This window comes from Ranitomeya variabilis, chromosome 5 (assembly GCF_051348905.1).
Source record: "Ranitomeya variabilis isolate aRanVar5 chromosome 5, aRanVar5.hap1, whole genome shotgun sequence".
NCBI classification, from domain to species: domain Eukaryota; kingdom Metazoa; phylum Chordata; class Amphibia; order Anura; family Dendrobatidae; genus Ranitomeya; species Ranitomeya variabilis.
Genome location: NC_135236.1, coordinates 90,836,172 through 90,857,663, shown reverse-complemented (window position 1 = coordinate 90,857,663; position 21,492 = coordinate 90,836,172). Strand labels below are relative to the sequence as shown.

General features: G+C 46.1%; 1 protein-coding gene across 6 annotated transcripts in view; it reads right to left on the bottom strand.

The window, feature by feature from the left end:
- The window catches only part of GPAT2 (glycerol-3-phosphate acyltransferase 2, mitochondrial), a 129,770-nt gene extending 108,735 nt beyond the window's left edge, over positions 1–21,035 (bottom strand). For 2 of the 6 annotated variants that reach the window (XM_077262933.1, XM_077262938.1), the window contains exons 1-7: positions 20,891–21,035; positions 12,385–12,461; positions 9,553–9,666; positions 9,403–9,476; positions 7,742–7,852; positions 7,239–7,379; positions 6,299–6,398 (exon numbers count right to left, since the gene is read on the bottom strand). In XM_077262933.1, coding sequence (XP_077119048.1) covers positions 6,299–6,398; positions 7,239–7,379; positions 7,742–7,852; positions 9,403–9,476; positions 9,553–9,666; positions 12,385–12,429 — 585 coding nt within the window. In that variant the 5' untranslated portion in view covers positions 12,430–12,461; positions 20,891–21,035. Of the gene's footprint in view, positions 1–6,298; positions 6,399–7,238; positions 7,380–7,741; positions 7,853–9,402; positions 9,477–9,552; positions 9,667–12,384; positions 12,462–15,638; positions 15,759–20,343; positions 20,400–20,662; positions 20,778–20,805 lie in introns of those variants that run through there. The other 4 variants (XM_077262935.1, XM_077262934.1, XM_077262937.1 and 1 more) reach the window with 4 other exon arrangements.
- Between the last annotated feature and the right edge of the window lie 457 nt (positions 21,036–21,492).

The window sequence follows — 21,492 nt, the reverse complement described above, 5'->3', positions numbered from 1 at the left end:
TTGGTAACCAGGGTAAACATCGGGTTACTAAGCGCGGCCCTGCGCTTAGTAACCCGATGTTTACCCTGGTTACCCGGGTGCTGCAGGGGGACTTCGGCATCGTTGAAGACAGTTTCAACGATGCCGAAGTCGTTCCCCTGATCGTTGGTCGCTGGGGAGAGCTGTCTGTGTGACAGCTCCCCAGCGACCACACAGCGACTTACCAACGATCACGGCCAGGTCATATCGCTGGTCGTGATCGTTGGTAAATCGCTTAGTGAGACGGGGCCTTTATACTCTATGTGCTCGCCCTCCTATAATGGGGGAGATTGGGACCGAGTAGGAACCGTCGCCCCGGGTTAGGTTAGGCGTGCCCCATACGTCGCAGGAGAGAAACGGGGAGGTATACTCGCCGTGCTCGCCTGTTGATGGTTTGGGGGAGAGCGGACCCTGGAAAAGAGTCCGTCGCCCCCTTCACTCCATTAGATAAAAAATAAAAATTTACAGAAAATAAAAATAAAATAATAAATGGTGGGGTCTGAACAAACCCAAGTGCCTCCTACAGACACTAAGCAAGAACTGAATCGTTACTAGCCAGTCAAGGGAATACAATATATATACATATTAAAATCAGATAATGGCGGGTGAAATACCCAAGACACAGGACAAAAGGTGGGTAACCCAGAGCAACAGTTCCATAAATAGCATTGTTAGTAAAGGCAGAATAAGCCAGCAAAGTGCCTATGTGACCCCCAGACGAAGCATTTTGGTGCGAAACGCGCGTCGGGTGTGGTGGGTCCCCAGGAGCTCTCCAGCTGGTAAATATATACACCATTATTTGCTCTATATGTGATTAATTGCACACTGGCACTTTTTCGGCTTATCTTGCCTTCATTAGTAATGCTATTTATGCTACTATTTACCTTTGTTATGTGTGCTATACATGAGTAATTGCACATAGGCACTTTGCTGGCTTATTCTGCCTTTACTAACAATGCTATTTATGGAACTGTTGCTCTGGGTTACCCACCTTTTGTCCTGTGTCTTGGGTATTTCACCCGCCATTATCTGATTTTAATATGTATATATATTGTATTGCATTTAATAAAGATTGTATTTTTTTACTTTATGGCTTTGATGTGAGGGTTGATTTTTTCGGTGCATCATATGTTCCCTTCATGGCAGTACATTAGGGATATTTATAGGAGTTAGCCAGTCAAGGGGTGTATACTGCAGAGGAGGAGTTAACTCTTTGTGTTTACTTAGTGTCCTCCTAGTGGCAAGCAGCATAACACCCATGGTCCTGTGTCCCCCAATGAGGCGTAGGAGAAAAATAAATGATGGTCCAACTAAGCGCAAACCGGATGGAATAGCATGCCGCTGCAAGATGCTGTGGTAGCCATGCTGGTTCAGTATGCCTTCAATTTTGAATAAATCCCCAACAGTGTCACCAGCAAAGCACCCCCACACCATCACACCTCCTCCTCCATGCTTCACGGTGGGAACCAGGCATGTAGAGTACATCCGTTCACCTTTTCTGCGTCGCACAAAGACACGGTGGTTGGAACCAAAGATCTCAAATTTGGACTCATTAGACCAAAGCACAGATTTCCACTGGTCTAATGTCCATTCCTTGTGTTCTTTAGCCCAAACAAGTCTCCTCTGCTTGTTGCCTGTCCTTAGCAGTGGTTTCCTAGCAGCTATTTTACCATGAAGGCCTGCTGCACAAAGTCTCCTCTTAACAGTTGTTGTAGAGATGTGTCTGCTTCTAGAACTCTGTGTGGCATTGACCTGGTCTCTAATCTGAGCTGCTGTTAACCTGCAATTTCTGAGGCTGGTGACTCGGATAAACTTATCCTCAGAAGCAGAGGTGACTCTTGGTCTTCCTTTCCTGCGGCGGGCCTCATGTGAGCCAGTTTCTTTGTAGCGCTTGATGGTTTTTGCCACTGCACTTAGGGACACTTTCAAAGTTTTCCCAATTTTTCTGACTGACTGACTTTCATTTCTTAAAGTAATGATGGCCACTCATTTTTCTTTATTTAGAATTTGTATTATGGCAAGAAAAAAGCAGCTAACAGTCTATTCAGTAGGACTATCAGCTGTGCATCCACCAGACTTCTGCACAACACAACTGATGGTCCCAACCCCATTTATACGGCAAGAAATCCCACTTATTAAACCTGACAGGGCACACCTGTGAAGTGAAAACCATTCCCGGTGACAACCTCTTGAAGCTCATCAAGAGAATGCCAAGAGTGTGCAAAGCAGTCATCAAAGCAAAAGGTGGCTACTTTGAAGAACCTAGAATATAAGACATAATTTCAGTTGTTTCACACTTTTTTGTTAAGTATATAATTCCACATGGTTAATTCATAGTTTTGATGCCTTCAGTGTGAATGTACAATTTTTAAAGTCATGAAAATACAGAAAAATCTTTAAATGAGAAGGTGTGTCCAAACTTTTGGTCTGTACTGTATATACTTTTATATTTTTAAAAATATTTTTTTTTCACTTTTGGCATGCTTCAATAGCCTCCATGGGAGACTAGAAGCTGCCATAACCCGATCTGTTCTGCTACATGCAGGCGATGATCAGATCGCCTGCAGGTAGCAGAATACCTCACTTGCTATGAGCGCTGACCACCGGGTGGGGCTCATAGCAATCGGCAGTGACAACCATAGAGGTCTCCAAGAGACCTCTGGTTGTCATGCCAACCCATTGGTGGCCCGCGATCATGTGACGGGTGTCACCGATGGGCGGATTTCCAGTGTGATTGCCGGAAATGCATGCTAAATGCCGCTGTCAGCATTTGACAGTGGCATTTAACAGATTAACAGCCGCAGGTGGATCGCGATTCCTCCCGCAGTTGTTAGCAGCACATGTCAGCTGATCAGAACAGCTGTCATGTGCCGGAAAACGTCCTGTCTGTATACTCTTTTGCGTCCAGCCATAGTATGGAGTGGAGATCTGTGCAGTCTGTGAGGAAGCTGCAGTAACTAGAGGAGGAGAACCTGTCATACTGATATAATAGTAAGTGCCACGGAATCATGTCCCCAACACATGTGATAAAATGAAGATGTGGCCCAATCTGTTAACCCATTCTGCAACCAGCAACAGACAGTGTAATTAAGTGACTATAGGAGGCAAATGGGGCAAAATTTTTAATGTAACCAAATTGGAAAAATGATTTTTTTAGCCCCAATTTAATGAATTTAAGCAAGAAAAAAAATATCTCCAAAGGTGGATAACCGCTTTAAAATTTTATACATGCCCCAATAGCTAGGGTCCTAATAAATATGGACATATCAAAATCCATTTGAAAAAAAAAAAAAAAAAAAGAGCCTCCGGCTGCTGCCATTCGTCAATCCAAATCAATCATGTGAATTACCACAAAGGTTATAGTAGAAAAAGTGTCTTAGTCTGTAGACATTTATTACGTTTATTTGGCAGATGCTGGCCCCTCCCGGTCATCTCCATTGGACTTGATACAGAGGTTCGGTGCTTTTCAGTCGCTCAGCCGTAGTCCACTTCTCTAGAACTTTCCTAGTGGATTAGTCTGCGTCTCCCCAACTCAACTATTTAGGTGTACAGATTTCCCCTGGCTTAGAACAATATCAGCAGGTGAACATAGATCCTCTAACTGAGGTCAATGAGAAACTTAAAACAGGGACCCCCTTCCACTTTCTATATTGGGAATGATAAATATTTTTAAGATGATAGATCTACTCCCATATCTGTATTGGTTTCATGCTGGCCCTTTCTCCCTTCTACTTACTTTCTTCAGAGACTAAGATTCTACGTACTTTCTATTAGCAGGGTCGGTCCCAGAGAGTCAAGTTCTCACCATTGCTGGGTTCACGGGATTCAGATGGATTAGTGGCTCCCGACATGAGGAACTCATTCTTAGCGGCACAACTGGTATATGCCAACTGGCTGCTGGATATTCATATACCGGCTGCCCTACTGTGCTCCTATAAAACATGATCAAACTTTCCTTACAGGTATAAGACTCCCGGACAGTCTAAGCTGATCATTTAAAATGGCTTCTCAAGCATTGAAATGCCCAATTTTTGTTCTCCCATTGGATAAGCCAGTGCCAGGAGTCCAACAGTGGTTTACCCTACCGGCTCCACTGAAAACACATGCAGACATTTCTGTGTATGGAGAAGCCTGGAGAGATAGTGGTCACCCAACAGCTAACTAAGGAATAGAAGCACCTATACCAAGTATACTCCCTGCAGGGTCACCTCATCCATGTTTCATCTCCTGAGGAGCAGAATAGTTGGCTGGACGTTTGGGTGAACCGATTGTTGGCAAGGCACAGGGACTGTGGTGCTCCACTGTGCCTCCTTTCCTTCAAAACAGGTAGCGCAGATAACAGTGGGGTCAGCTCTCACTATACAACCCCCCAAATAGGGTATCAGAGAAATCTGGTCAACCCAGTATTACCAGCCTAAAAGGAAAATAGAAAAAAAAAATGTCCCTGCTAAGTACACCAAGCTAAAACAGGTTTAACTCTGTGTCTGCAAAATGGGAGTAGCTGATAGGAGAAGCTACCACTATATACCCAAGGTCATCATCTGTGCCCCCCAATGAAATGGACTAGAAAACCCAATAACCCGAGGTAAACTCCTTCACAAAGATCAATGATACCTATAGACTGTAAGCCCACAAGGGCAAGGCCTCTCCCCTCTGTACCGGTCTGTCACTGTTAGCTTTTTTTTTCTATGTAACCCCTTCTCATGTACAGCACCATGGAATCATTGGGCAGCATAGTGGCTCAGTGGTTAGCACTGGGGTCCTGGGTTCAAATCCCACCTAGGACAACATCTGCAATGAGTTTGTATGTTCTCCCTGTGTTTGCGTGGGTTTCTTATATATTCTCAAGTTTCCTCCCACACTCCAAAAGCAAAAATCTAGATGGGGACTGCAAAGATAATGCCTGTAAAGCGCTGCACAATATGATGGCAGTATATAAGCAAAACACAATAAAATGGTGCGCCAAAAAGAAATAATAATAATAATAATACCTGGGAAATCCATGTGCTCCAACAATCAAGTTAACATACAGTTTCTAAGAGCCTGAAAAACTTTTACAGGAGCCGAGAGTAAAGCCAGCCATACACGTTAGACAGCTCACAGCTATCTCTCCCGACCCCCCATATACAGGATAGCCCAGCTCAGCCAAGCATGCCCGAGTTCTCGGTGAGAGGGCCACTGTCAGACACCTATGGCTTCAGTTTATCTCCAGAGAGAACTATAGGATCAGCTGCTGAATTTCCAACAGCAGGACCTCACCCCTCCATATCATGTGTCAGGGCAAAAGGGCAGAGTATGAATGGCCCAATACAAATTATATGTCACGGGTGTGCCAGATGCTACAGACAGTCGCTCTGCATCTGTCGTCAGAAAATCTCTGCGTTTGGCAATGCAGACGCCTTCTTAATCCTTCTGACTTTTGGACCCAGTGACAACCTCCCTTCAGCTCTAATTGATACACCTGGACCTGGGTGTTTATAGACTCCCAGCCTGCTTCAGGGAGCCGCCGGTGATATTCACATTTTCCCCTTGTGAAGGCTTGGAGCTATGGCAGTCGGCTTACTTCCTCTCTGGTGCTGTTGGAGGATGTTTGGTGTTACCTCACTGAGTCTCCTCAAGATAAAGTTGCTTCCCCCTTGTTTGGCTCTCTTATCTTTAGTATTCAATGGGGACTGACCAGTGCTCATCCCCCCCATCCCTATTCAGGGCCTAGCTCTAGGGATATACAGGGCTTAGGTTCCTGCTTGGCGATTGGTGTGGAACCAATATAGGAATGATAGGGGAGGCAGGGTGCTATTAGATCTGCCTAAGAGTATCCACTCCCCCTTTCCCTAGCGTTTGGACCTCCTCCTCCTCTTCCCCTTGTTTTGCACTTAGTCTCCCCATAATGTGCATGACACTTTTTTCTACTGTGTATGGGGGCCTTTGGCCTTAGAGGAGTTGTATCTTTACTTAACAGTAATTCTTCCCCATTGGGGACTGCTGCATGAATAATTTTGAAGAAACAATTAAAGTGTTGGGAATTTTGTAGCACAACTTAAAACCGGGTAAAGGGAATCTATAGGAGAATCAAGAACCTTTTCCCCTAGCCTGCAGTATGTCGACATGAGCCTCTGTATTAGTGGAAAATAAAAGTGTTACCTTACAGTACAACGTTTGCCATCCTAAAGTGAAAGATCAATTGCAATGTTTCCTCTTTACCAGGTTATTCTCTAAATCTACTGCAAAACTCTCATTAACTGGACCTATAAAAGCTGCATGTAGACTATGGGTGTCTCACCGCAGTAGATACTTCATCAAGAGTGGCCACTTGTCCACGTTGGAGCTGAAGATTCATGTATAATCGATTAAGTAATTTGATGAGTGTCCAACGTGTTATTCTAGGGGAAAATTATGGATATGTGTTACAGTGGACAACAATTTCTATAGCATTTGTTCTTTTAACAGTAAAGCTGAGCAAATATTTCCATCAAACTACGTAAACTGAAAGGCCAAAGTGTTAATGCAATAAAGACATAAGTTGACAGACCATTGATATGATATGATCAGCAACAGAGAAAAAAATCCATACAGTCAGCGATCGGGTGCCGGGAGGGAGTACAACGAACACGACCAATGACCGTTATGTCATAAGTTACTTTTACAAAGCAACCTGCTCCACATCTGCCAGCCACAGGGGGGCTTAGATATGCGGGGTCCAGATTTGGTTTGTAAGTTCTGCCTTGAAAAAGCTGTTTCAATTAAATACAGAGCTATTAGAAAACACTATAAAGACTGTGCTGAGGTCAGGTGTGTGCAGATCAATTATTTTCTTCGGCACCAGATTTGACAAACCATTTTGTATCAACCCCATTTTAAACATGAAGATATGGTGACGCTGAAATAAGAAACATATATAAAATTATTAGCAAGGCCTGCCAGCCCATAAAATAACATTCTGGAGACTCAGAATTTTTACAAATCATGTGGCTTCCTGACCTGGAGGAATGTTAAAGAGCTGCATTTTTGCTCTCTAAAATCATTAGAAGATACAATGAGGATAAAGAAGGCAGCATCCCGTATAAATGACACCTGATCCTCGGGTTATAGTTTGGGTTTGGGGGCCATTAGGCAGAGAGTGAAATGTACTTGTAGAGGTTAGGACACTAATGAACCACAACTGCTTGTCTGCCGATAAGGATGAAATATATCAGTAAACATATTATTGATCTCTCCATTACCTTATGAGACTGGATGAAAGAGACTTTTGAATATGCCCCAAAATCTGTAGCACCTCCTTGTGACCTTCACTACTTGGAGCACTGGCTGAATCTGTAGATTTATTATTACTTGCTTCTTCTTTCTGTAGGACAGATTGGATCCTATGATGAGAGAGACATATGGGGAATTGCACATGTACCAGTTAGCGTATTGGGGTAAGATTCACAGAAATATAAGGCTCTGGCGTCACGTTAAGCCCTATGTTTGGAGCTCCTGGCATACAGTACAGACCAAAAGTTTGGACACACCTTCTCATTTAAAGATTTTTCTGTATTTTCATGACTATGAAAATTGTACATTCACACTGAAGGCATCAAAACTATGAATTAGCACATGTGGAATTATATACTTAACAAAAAACAACTGAAATTATGAAATTATGTCTTATATTCTAGGTTCTTCAAAGTAGCCTTCCTTGTTCAGAAATAACATTCAAAAGGCAAAGAAATTATAATGAGACTACCTGGGATGTTTCCAAATCTTCTCTGACCATTCTGAAGAGATTTTTTGATCTGCTGGCCTCTCCCATATAAAGACAACATGGCATAATCTTCTGACTAACCAGCCACGATACCTACACATTACCAAAGGATTAAAGAAAAAATAGCAGTACTTGATGCAGGTGATTGTTAGAAGTGTCCTAACAGAGCGCCTAAATTATATTTATCTGCATAGCAATGGATCCTCCTGCCGGTCACTGAATGACAGAAGGCCCGCCATATGCACATGCTAAAATTATGGCTCCGCAGATCTTCCAGCTACATTAAAATGAAGAAATAGGGGCTCAGCTCCTGTAACTCTGAAACTCTACAGTACTAATATGCCAGGAGTACAATACAGCCGGGAGGACACAATTTATGGGTGGGAACACATCCAGAAAGGTTGGCCAGGATAGGAAAAGTAGAAAAAAAGAACCTTTTCCCCACCTCTGGACACCACAGCATATCTATTCATGGGCTGTGTCTAATATTGCGGCTCATTGCATTACGAGTGTGTGGGACTAAAGAGCAATACCACAAACAGCCATGGACAGACACAGTGCTGCTCCTAGGAAAAAACGCAAATTATCTGCGCCAGATTCAGTAAGACAGGGGTTGTGCTCACCAGTCTAATGATAAGTGTGCTGGAGTAAGAGGCACCCATTCATTAAGAGGCGCACACCACTTAATGAACAGGAACATCCAACAATCGGTGCGCTTCTCTGCCAGATAGTTGGGGACTGGAGTAATATTTCTGACGTATGTTACGCCACAACTTTGGACAATTTTGTCAACGCTCCAACACCCCCCTGTCCTACCTTCACCCACTTTGGAAGAGCTGGCAGAAAATGATGTAAAAGATGTCAAAAGATACAAAATTTTGCAATATTTTAAGGTGTTTTAGGAAAAACATCTGATGTAAACTCCATCATGAATCGGGCCCTTAGTTTCTAATCCTGGCCAAGTCCCATAAATCCTTAAAGATGTTGTCCACAACTCAGATAACCTCTTCTCAATTCCTAAGTTTTCCCCTAGTAAAATAATACCATGTATACTCCCCACTGGTGCCAGCGGCATCGGCACTGGCTCTCCAGGGGCTCATGTGACATTGTTGTGTCACGCCATCCCTGCAGCCACTGAACTCTCCCCTCGTTTGGCCACAACCAACATCTGGAGGAACTGAGCTGCGGCTGTCCTCTCACTTTCTCTGGATGTCTGATTTGTTTGAAGGTGGGTAAAGTGAAGCGGCCGCTGATTCTTATGTCATGCAAGGCCTGCAGTCAATGTCACGTGAGCCTCGGGAGAGCAACGGCGCCGGAGTGACTGACAAGGGGAAAAAAGTGATTGACAAGGGGTTGTCTGTGTAATGGACAATCCCTTTAAGGAATTGTATGAGTTTAGAATAAAGGGCTTGAGTGTCCTCATAAAACCACAGCAATGTGGTAGGAACTACGAAGAAGAGATTGGGGTCCACCAGCGAATACTGCGGTCCTTTACTGTTCTGATAGTCCCCAATATTCCTATACATAAGACCTATGCTTAGGATAGGCCATCGATGCCAACACCTGGAAAGCCATAAACAATTCTTCATGCATATGACATATCTAAGCTTCTCCACAAACTTAAGTATTAGTATATACTGCACCGGCTGTCCTCCTCCGTTATACTGATGGCATTATGAAATCCCATCTGTGTGTGTCTCTTATAGAAGAAGGTCTCCTGTGGGGAAAAGTAAAGCCAACGTTGTAAATTGTTTAAAATATATAAAAGTTCAGAAGTCTGATTGAGCACTTACCATACTTTTTGGACTACAGGACTGACATGGCTGCCCTACAAATGGCCGATACTGGCCTTGGAAAAGGCGTATTGTTTCTATCTTCTGCCCAAATCCAAAGGGACAGATTCGACTCTAAAAAGGAATTGGAAAGAAGGATAAAGGTATTTCCAGGCTTGATGGTTTATCCTTAAGGTACCTTCACACTAAGCGACTTTGCAGCGAGAACGACGACGATCCGTGACGTTGCAGCGTCCTGGATAGCGATCTCGTTGTGTTTGACACGCAGCAGCGATCTGGATCCCGCTGTGATATCGCTGGTCGGAGTTAGAAGTCCAGAACTTTATTTCGTCGCTGATCACCCGCTGTCATCGCTGGATCGGTGTGTGTGACGCCGATCCAGCGATGTGTTCACTTGTAACCAGGGTAAATATCGGGTTACTAAGAGCAGGGCCGCGCTTAGTAACCCGATATTTACCCTGGTTACCATTGTAAAAGTTAAAAAAAAAAAAAACAGTACATACTCACATTCTGATGTCTGTCACGTCCCCCGGCGTCCACAGGGCTACGCGCTGCTGCCGAGAGCTTCCTGCACGGACTGTGTCAGCGCCGGCCGTAAAGCAGAGCACAGCGGTGACGTCACCGCTGTGCTCTGCTTTACTGCCGGCCTGACACATTCAGTGCAGGAAGCTCTGAGCAGCAGCGCATAACCCTGTGGACGCCGGGGGACGTGACAGACATCAGAATGTGAGTATGTAGTGTTTTTTTTTTTTTCACTTTTACAATGGTAACCAGGGTAAATATCGGGTTACTAAGCACAGCCCTGCACTTAGTAACCCAATGTTTACCCTGGTTACCCGAGTGCTGCAGGGGGACTTCGGCATCGTTGAAGACAGTTTCAACGATGCCGAAGTCGTTCCCCTGATCGTTGGTCGCTGGAGAGAGCTGTCTGTGTGACAGCTCCCCAGCGACCACACAACGACTTACCAAAGATCACGGCCAGGTCGTATCGCTGGTTGTGATCGTTGGTAAGTCGTTTAGTGTAACGGTACCTTTAGGACAGGGCATCAATAACAGATTGGTGGTGATCCAATGCATGACACCCCACCAATCTGCTTGCTTTGTACACTGTGCAGTTATTGTTCCTGGGTACTGCAGCTCAGCTCTTACTCACTTCAATAGGAGCTGAGCTGTAGTACCTGAGACCAGAGAACGGAGCGCCAAGCTCTTCAGATAGGTCATAAATATAGTCTGCCTGGAAAACCCCATTAAAGAGGTTGTCCAGTCCAAAGCGAAAAGTCTGCAGTCCCCCTGTATCACAGCAGACTCATGAATCCCCCCAGTGCACGCACTGTGCACTTGGGGGATTCAAATTTTTTCATTTTCCTGTTAGATTGGGGAGAGTGAAAAGTGTCAGAGATGTTTAGGATAGTAGGGCATTTGGAAAGGTTAAGGGCAGAGTTGTATGTTTTAAGCATAAACTTATAATGGATGAAATCTTTGGCCATACTGGATTTTTTTCACAGATGTTCGGCACTCCTAGAGCACCGCTGGAGAAAACGTGTTTGCAGAGCGTGCCAGGGTTGTCTCCACCTGTGTCAAGGTGTTCTAAATGTAGGTGGTACAGCCTCCTCCAGGGCACTTTGCAGTGTTTCATTATAACGTTTCAGTGCCGAGTGAGGAGAGGAAAGTGGGGAGATTGGGGCCAATGATAACTGCAAATTCTTCATAAGTTTCTGGGTATTAATGGCATGTATATTTCTATAAGTGTATACAGCGGGGATGTCCTGAGCAGGGTTTCAGTTTACAGAGAATGAAAGTAGGTTGTGGTCAGAGAGCGAAAGAGGGGAGTTAGTAACGTCATACACTGGGCAGAGTCGGGAGAAGATCAGGTCCAGAGTATTCCCGTCTTCATGTGTAGGAGAATTAGTAAGCTGTGAAAGGCCGAAGGAGGAAATTAGCGATAAAAGGTGAGCAGAAGATAAGGAAAGGGGATCACCAATGGGGATGTTAAAGTCCCCCATGATGAGAGTGGGGATGTCACAGTATAGAAACTTTGGAAGCCAGGTGGCAAAATGATCCAGAAACTGACGGCAGGAGGAGTCCGGAGGGCGATACACAACTGCCACTCGCAGGGAAGTTAAGGGAGGGTACTGAGGAATGAGGCATACCGGAAAATCCTCGCAGTGCACAGTGCGTGCGCCGGGGAGGTTCATAAGTCTGCTTTCATACAGAGTGACTGCAGACTTATCGATTTTGAAAGGACAACCCCTTTAAGTTACTTGTGACAAAATAACAATGTTTTCCTATAGCTCACAACTCCATCGTGGGAGCAAATGTGAAAGGTGTTTATTGGTAGGGGAGGGGGATCTCCTAAAATGACATTATCCGACAGGCTACATCATTGCCAACACAGCAAGGTGCTGAATAAAATATCTGCCAGCCTGGGTCCGCAGACAGAAGAGAATAACCGCTAGAAATCGGATGCAAATCAGGTTATTTCTGACAAGGCTGTGGATAAAGGAGGCATTTTAAATGTAGTACTTAAATCAATACTTGTAAAGTGACCCATCAATCAGGGGCAATGACAGGTCCTCTTTTAGTCCCACCCATACACTCTCGATAGCTGTCAGCTGAAGGATAGCAAACTATTCAGCCTGCAGCCATCTCTCCCATACACAGGAGTGTTTGCTCCATCCAACATTGCCATTGCCAGACTCCACTAGCGGCTAACAAAGGGTCATGCCAGATCCTGATCTCCACCAGCATCATCTGTGCCATCAGATGGGCTTCACAGTAAATTGACATTTCTGTACCAATGTCTAAAGTGCAGATTTTTAACAAAACACTCACCGTGGTCTTCCCGTTAGCAGGATGTGTCGATGCTTCCGAACTCATCTTACAACTACAACTTTTTCAAGTCTGTAATCCTATGAGAAAAATTACAAAACACAAATGCAGAAGATCTAAGATCTATCATGTAAATCCAATTAAATAATGTCAGTATTTTAGGGTAGATACGGGTTTAAACTTTATAATTTAGGTAATGGCAGAAAGAAAAATAAAAAATCTTCATTAAAAATATTTTGTTTTCCAATTGTTAGCTCACTTTGAGAAATGCAGATCCACAATATACTGGTGCAATTAAAGTTACTCAACCCTCCATTACTAATTAGGATCATTAACAGAATTTACAAACGTTCTGCTGTTTGCAATAAATAATGAAATAAGCAGAATTTACAGAGAGTGTCACCCGTAAACTGCAAAAATCAGTTACCTAAAGGGAATCTGTCAGCAGTTTTTTACTATTCATTCTGATGTAGAGGCAGCCTGATTCCAACAATGTGTCACTTATTAGGCTCTGTGTTGTAGTTTCAATGCAATCAGTGTTTTATGAGCAGGAGATTATCACTAGAGGACTAGGTCTCATGTGCAGCTCAGTCAGGCTAATCTGTGTAGCTCCGCCGCCATGCAATTGTCAGCTTCTGACAATGTACACAGGGAGTTGCCAATCAGGAATGTGGGTGAGGTCATACACAGCTCAGCATTCTATCCAAACTGCACCAAGCAGGAAAGAAAGTGATCCACCACTGGAATCAGGGTCTCTGCCCCTACATCATGCTGCTCTGAGAACATAGAAAAAACTGGAGACAGATTCTCTGCCAACATTTATTTATCGGATTTAGTTCCTATAAAAATCATTCATACCAGTAACATACAATTTAAATTCACTTTTAATTCATATACCAATGAGAGCACTTCAGTGCACCCTTGGTGTGGTCAATATCCTGGTGCAACGTTACACCCTTCGATTTGCATATCTTTCACCGTCCCTGATATAGACAGAGCTGCAGGCCTGCACACGGACACTGGAGGAGCCCTGCAGGCGTGCACACGGACACTGGAGGAGGCCTGCGGGCCTGCACACGGACACTGGAGGCCTGCGGGCCTGCACACGGACGCTGGAGGAGCCCTGCGGGCCTGCACACGGACGCTGGAGGAGCCCTGCGGGCGTGCACACGGACGCTGGAGGAGCCCTGCGGGCGTGCACACGGACGCTGGAGGAGCCCTGCGGGCGTGCACACGGACGCTGGAGGAGCCCTGCGGGCGTGCACACGGACACTGGAGGAGCCCTGCGGGCGTGCACACGGACACTGGAGGAGGCCTGCAGGCCTGCACACGGACACTGGAGGCCTGCGGGCCTGCACACGGACGCTGGAGGAGCCCTGCGGGCCTGCACACGGACGCTGGAGGAGCCCTGCGGGCGTGCACACGCACTGGAGGAGCCCTGCGGGCGTGCACATGGACACTGGAGGAGCCCTGCGGGCCTGCACACGGACACTGGAGGAGCCCTGCGGGCATGCACTCACTGTTGGTGCAGCTCATGCTAATCTCTGGCTCCTCTTTGAAGTTGTTCACACTTTCAAGATGTAGCTAGCAGTGGCCACAATGGCAGGAGACAGAGATCATGTACGTCATGATCAGGAAGGTGTTGTCGCATTATTACTTCATAGTTATAGCTAAGGTCTTGCTGCTTTACCTCTCCCTCTCTCACCCCTACCGATGGTACCAATGGTTGGGCAAAGATTGACCAGTGGGTCTGCCAGGTATGGTGGCCTATTAGATCCTGCAATAAGAGTCTAAGGCTATGTGCACACATTGCGGATTAGTGTGCAGATTTTTCTGCACCGTTTTTGAAAACGCGCAGCGTTTTACCTGCAGATTTACCGCAGATTTCCTGCGTTTTTTGTGGGCATTTCACCTGCGGTTTTAGACCTGTGGAATCCTATTGAGGAAAACGCTGCGGAATTCGCACAAAGAATTGACATGCTGCGCGGTATTTTCTGCAGCATGTGCACAGCGGATTTGGTTTTCCATAGGTTTACATGGTACTGTAAACCTGATGGAAAACTGCTGCGAATCCGCAGTGGCCAATCTGCACCGTGTGCACATAGCCTAACAAGCCTCCTGTCAATGTGACACTGACAGGTCTAATACCCTGCAATGTACAAGTATTTGGCCAGTGATCATTCTATAAAATGTTCAAGTCCCTTAGTGAGGATAGGTCAAAAGAACGTAAAAATAAATTGTAAGAATAGAAAAAATAAAGAATGAAATTTCAGAAAATATGTTGACAATTAAAACACATTTGGTATGCAAAAACAAAACGTAAACCAAAAAAAGCACAATATTTGGTATCGACGACTTATAAGACTGTGACATTATTTAGCCTCTAAAGTGAACATCATAAAAAAAAAAAACAGCAAAAACAATGTTAGGCTATGTGCACACGTCAGGATTCTTTGCAGAATTTTCCTGAACAAAACCGGACATTTTCTGCAATAAATCCGCTCGCGTTTTTATCACTTTTTTTATGCAGATTTTTCTGGAGCTTTCCACTATTATATTATATAGTGGCAAATCCGGAGGTTTTCTGCAAAATTAATGAACATGCTGCATTTTTTTCCGCGATGCGTTTTTTTTTTTTCCCGGAAAAAAACGCAACATGTGCACAAAAATTGCGGATTGCATTCTAATAATAGGATGCTTAATGTAAGATCTCAGTGCCATCAGGTTTTTTTTCTCGTAGGCGAAGAATAAAAAAAGTTTCTACTTCTACCCCTTTCTGACAGTCCGTGAAAATCAGACTGCACACCGATGTCACCGTACTTGCATTGCCAAGTTTGATTTGACCCTCAGATCAAAATCAAACAAGTCTCTACAATTTTCCGCAGACAGCTTGGTCTGTGAAAAATCACGGACATGTGGATGACCCCACAGACTATGACCGGTACAATCCGTGAAAAATAGGTTTAGCCGTCGTACGAGAAAAACAGACATCTGAATGAGGCCTAAAAATTATTCAGAATATTTCGTACCTCAAATGCTAGAAATATAAACTTTAACTCAACCCACAAAAAAACAAGTCTCTGATCAGATCCCTCATCAATAAAGAGAAATATAGTAGGTTTCCACATTTCTGGTGTCACAAAAGCTGGAAAACGCGACATGGCTCCTCCTTCCACAAAAAAAAAAAAAAATGTAGGGAAATCTGTACTCCCAAATCCAAATCCCCCAACCTTCCGAAGCTAGGACACCCAACTTACCGTAATTTATGGGGTGCGTGTTTCCAGAATCACAAGCTGGCCACAATGTACTGGCCACTATAGAAAAGATTTGCAATTTTCACTCTCCAACCACGATTGTATCATATGCATAACCTAGCGATAGAGTGTAGAAGTGGTGGAGAAAGGTCAAACTTGATGGACCCAAGGGATTTTCCAACCTATAACTGTGTGCTCATTTCTGGACAACACCTATAGTCACTACATCCATGAGGGGTGTAATTTCAAAAAGGTGTATCAAAACCATTCCAGGAAAATCGCCTCTCCAAACATTAAACAGCGCTCCTTCCCTGCCATGTGCCCAAACAGTAGTTTACTTCCACACACGGGGCACTGGCACATTGGAAAGAAATTGTGAAACTTTAAATTAAATTTAAATTAAAGAAGCCCTCCTCCATCTCCTCCCATCAAAGTTTTGATCCTCTTAATATATTGCAGTCATCATATTAAACAGCACTGCGTACTTACTATTGCTCATTTTGCCTTTCTACCCAGATAGGTCAATGATAACACGTGATTGAAAACGGACTAGCTGAATCCTTTTTAACTCTATGTAGAAACAGGAGGTCAATTTTCCCTGTATGAGTCATGAGTCACTGCAAAAGTCGCTGGCAGGGAGGAAAGCGAAGCAGCTGTGGCCAGGAGTTCAAAAGGGGAATGATAATTGCAGGGACAAGAGACTTCCTGTTTCTGCATAGAGCAGAGAAAATATAAGAATTTTGTGAGTAGAAAGGCAAAATGAGCAATTGTAAGTACACAGTGCTGTATAATATGATGACTGCAATATATTAAGATGAAAAACTTTGATGGGAAGAGGGCTTCTTTAACAGGTGAAAATGTCATTGTTTTAGGCCCAATGGTATAAAATTCTGTGACACGCTAATGGTGTCAGCATGCTTCACTGTACATAGAGATTAATTCATTGGGGGTTATAGTTTTTTTTTTTAAAATATGGTTACTTTTGGGGAGGTTCTGATACCTCAGGAGCTTTGACAAAGTGCCATGGTGCCCATAAACTATACCAGCAAAATTTGCACCTGAGCTTTGCAGTGAGCCCTAACAGTAGGTTCTGACTACATACTGGGGATTTGCATACTAAGGAGAAAATGCATTACACATTTCTGGGTCCATTTTCCGCTATAAACCCTTATGAAAATGTAAATTTTGGGGCTAAAGAAGAATTAGTGGAAAAAAAATATTCATTTTCACCTCAAAGGCTTATAAAGTTCCATAATTAAGCTCTGGGTTCAAGATGCTCACTACACCCCAAAATTAATTCCTCGAGGGGTATGGTTTCCGTTGATTTGGCATGTCGGGGGCTCTTCAAATGCAATATGGCATTACCGGTGTTACCAGTGTCGTGCATCCGTGTGGCCATTTTTACCATCAGTTTACGGTCCGGGTGTCCTTTTTTTACCATAAGTGTACGATCCATGTTCACCATCAGTGTACGGTCCATGTATCCCTTTTTACCATCAGTGTGTCATCCGTGTACTGTCCATATGTCCATTTTTACCATCAGTGTGTCATCCGTGTACTGTCCGTATGTCCATTTTTACCATCAGTGTATCATTACTGTATGGGCCGTGTATCCATTTATACCATCAGTGTGTCATCAGTGTACGGTCTGTGTATCCGTTTATTCCATCAGTGTGTCATCAGTGTATCCGTTTTTACCATGAATGGATGAAAAAATAAACGACAGTCTCTCCTATACTTTGCAATGTTAAACATGCACAGCACACAGATTGCATACTGACACCATCCATGTCCTGTACATGTTTTTAACAGACCCATACACTTGTATTGGCCCTTGTCATCAGTGCTGCCAGAAAAAAGGACATGTGAACAGCACCATAGATTAGAATATACAAATCTTGTATCTGTAAAAAACATGGACAGAACACATGTGCAACACGGACGAATTAATGACGCCTAATAAGTTCTAGGAAGGTGACCAACCTCAGTACTGAAAGTGCAGCACCCAGCAGAAAATTAACCATATTCCTCTGTGCAGCTGCTGCCTTCCGTCGTACAGGCGTGCCAGCGCAGCTACAGTCACTGCTCAGTATACTGCGAGTCCACACTGAGCCGGCTCTGCATTTATGTACTGCTGTACTGAGCGGCTGTCAGCAGCACACCCCGACACTGTGACCGACAGCCGGCTCTGCAATTATGTACTGCTGCACTGAGCGGCTGTCAGCAGCACACTCCGGCACTGTGACTGACAGCCGGCTCTGCATTTATGTACTGCTGTACTGAGCGGCTGTCAGCAGCACACCCCGACACTATGACTGACAGCCGGCTCTGCATTTATGTACTGCTGTACTGAGCGGCTGTCAGCAGCACACTCCGGCACTGTGACTGACAGCCGGCTCTGCATTTATGTACTGCTGTACTGAGCGGCTGTCAGCAGCACACCCCGACACTGTGATGGACAGCAGGCTCTGGATTTATGTATCGCTGTACTGAGCGGATGTCAGCAGCACACCCCGACACTGTGACTGACAGCCGGCTCTGCATTTATGTATTGCTGTACTGAGCGGATGTCAGCAGCACACACCGGCACTGTGATTAACAGCCGGCTCTGCATTTATGTACTGCTGTACTGAGCGGATGTCAGCAGCACACCCCAGCACTGTGATGGACAGCCGGCTCTGGATTTATGTATTGCTGTACTGAGCGGATGTCAGCAGCACACCCCGGCACTGTGACTGACAGCCGGCTCTGCATTTATGTACTGCTGTACTGAGCGGATGTCAGCAGCACACCCCGGCACTGTGACTGACAGCCGACTCTGCATTTATGTACTGCTGTACTGAGCGGATGTCAGCAGCACACCCCAGCACTGTGATGGACAGCCGGCTCTGGATTTATGTATTGCTGTACTGAGCGGATGTCAGCAGCACACCCTGGCACTGTGACTGACAGCCGGCTCAGCATTTATGTATTGCTGTACTGTGCGGATGTCAGCAGCACACCCCAGCACTGTGACTGACAGCCGGCTCTGCATTTATGTACTGCTGTACTGAACGACTGTCAGCAGCACACCCTGACACTGTGACTGACAGCCGCCACTGCATTTATGTACTGCTGTACTGAGCGGATGTCAGCAGCACACTCCGGCACTGTGACTGACAGCCACCTCTGCATTTATGTATTGCTGCACTGAGCGGCTGTCAGCAGCACTCCCTGGCACTGTGACTGACAGCCGGCTCAGCATTTATGTATTGCTGTACTGTGCGGATGTCAGCAGCACACCCCAGCACTGTGACTGACAGCCGGCTCTGCATTTATGTACTGCTGTACTGAACGACTGTCAGCAGCACACCCTGACACTGTGACTGACAGCCGCCTCTGCATTTATGTACTGCTGTACTGAGCGGATGTCAGCAGCACACCCCGGCACTGTGACTGACAGCACTGATGTATTGCTGCGCTGGCTGTCAGTGAAAGTGCTGGGGTGTGCTGAGAGCAGCCGCTCTGTGCTGTTACCGATCACTGCAACTGCTCCTTTATGACTGAAAGCCGGTGGCTCCAGGGAGGGGTAAAGTTCATTTCTCCCACGTGCTGCACTTTCAGTTGAGCGGTCAGGCAACTTCCTAATGCTACTAACCTGCAGATTATCCCTACACCTGCAAGTTAGCAGCTTTACCCAACAGATTCCCTTTGAGATCAAAATTGAATGTTGCTAAAGGATTAAAAGGGTTGTCCACTTTTAGGGTGCGTGTCCACGTTCAGGATGGCCGGCGGCATCGTCGGAGCAGCTAAGCCGCTCGGCGCTAAGCCCCGCCCCCTTCTGGGACGCGATGATACCGGATGTGTTAACTGTACACATCCGGGATCATCGCACTCCTCGCATAGGGCCCTGTGATATTCCTAGCGGCGCCGCAAGGAACATGGACATGCTGCGATCTGAAAAGACGCGCAGCATGTCCGGAGTTGCAGGGCCGCCGCGTGCGTGTTTCCACGCATAGTGGAGACAGGATTTCAAAAAATCCCCTCCACTATGCTGGAACATCTGGACGCTGCGTGTTTGACGCTGCGGCCCCATGCAGCGTCAAACACGCAGCGTTAACTGACCGTGGACACATATCCTTAGAGAATCCCTTCTTAAATACTACGGCCATGGTTCAGCAAAGCAATTTCGGTCTTTGAACATTTTTGCGCAACTCAGAGTTGAGAAAAATTGTAGCGACTTTTGCCCTAGATCCACCAAAATGGACAGAGACGGTGCGGGGACAGAGACGGTGCGGGGACAAGGACGGCGCGGGGACAAGGACAGCGCGGGACAGGCACGGTGCGGGGACAGAGACGGTGCGGGGACAGAGACGGCGCGGGACAGGGACGGCGCGGGGACAGAGACGGCGCGGGGACAAGGACGGCGCGGGGACAGAGACGGCGCGGGGACAGAGACGGCGCGGGGACAAGGACGGTGCGGGGACAAGGACGGTGCGGGGACAAGGACGGTGCGGGGACAAGGACGGTGCGGGGACAAGGACGGTGCGGGACAGGGACGGTGCGGGACAGGGATGGTGCGGAGCCACAGCACATCTCATTCCTGACACCTGATGGACGGCGTTCTGTACCGCAGAGACCTCGCTCCAGTCAGGGAGAGAATGATCGCTGATCTTGAGGAGTCCGGGACTATATTCTCCAGTGTAAAATAAAGATCGTAGCTCCTTACCTCCTGCACCGCCACGTGAGTGCTGCAGACAATCAGCGGTTGCAGTCCTCGCACTTTATTTGCTTGTCAAGGAGAAATGTGAGCACTGCGGCCTATTAGCGACCACTAATTGGCTGCAGCGCTCACGTGGCATACCAACATCATGGGACGGCTGGCGCCGAAGAGGAGGGAGAATATGAGGTTTTATTTTACACTGCGGGAATATAACATTTAAAATGGTGCTTTTGGGGTCACCGACAATCCCTTTAAGGCCATTACCGGCCTGGGCACTAAGGGGTTAACTAGGACCCAACCAGCAGGAGCCAGATCCAATCCTTGCCTGTCCTGGTGGCCTGCGCAACAACTGCTCTGCACGGCGCGCCCTCATGGCCTGAGGAAATAACACAGGTGAGTGGGACACGTGGGAGAGAGCCAAACCGTGACACATAAACCGTCCTGTGTGCACCAGAGCTCCCTGCATACCCGCACCAGCCAAAGTCTGAACAAGCCCAAAACCGACCAAGTCTGTCACCATCTGTGCGACAATTATGGCGCCGGCCACACTCACCGCGCGCAGCTCACCCAGGGGACACACTGACTTAGAACGACGCATGCGCAGTGATCACCGCGCCGCTCCCAGGAGGAGCCTGATGACGTCACCCCTAGCCTTCCACAGGGTCCTGTGTGTCGGTCAGTATATGACTGCGGCCTGTGGCAGAACTACAACTCCCAGAGCCAAGTAACCGACTGTGAGTGCAAGGCATGCTGGGACGTGTAGTTTTGTAGCGCTTCACGGTCTTATGTTTGCTGCGCTTGCACTACTACTACTTCGTTTCAGTTTTTGGGAGCCCACACCGTGCATTATGTCTGGTTACTAAATTCTGCTGTTTAACCCCTTCCGGTCCAGGCAAGTTTTTCTTTTCTTTGCACTTTTATATTTTGGTGTGGTGATATAATAAAACATTTGGATTTGATATTTTTAACCCCCCCTTTTTTCCTTTTTTAGTTGCTTGGTGTGCTGCTATACCGTAGTACTGCAGTATACAGTGTAACGTGTGGTCTCCCACAAAGCCCAGCCAGAAGTACCAACATGGCCGACGTTAGGCCTTCAGGGGCGTGCAGCTGCCTTGGCAATCCATGACTCCTGGGGGATGAGAGCCCAAAACCATA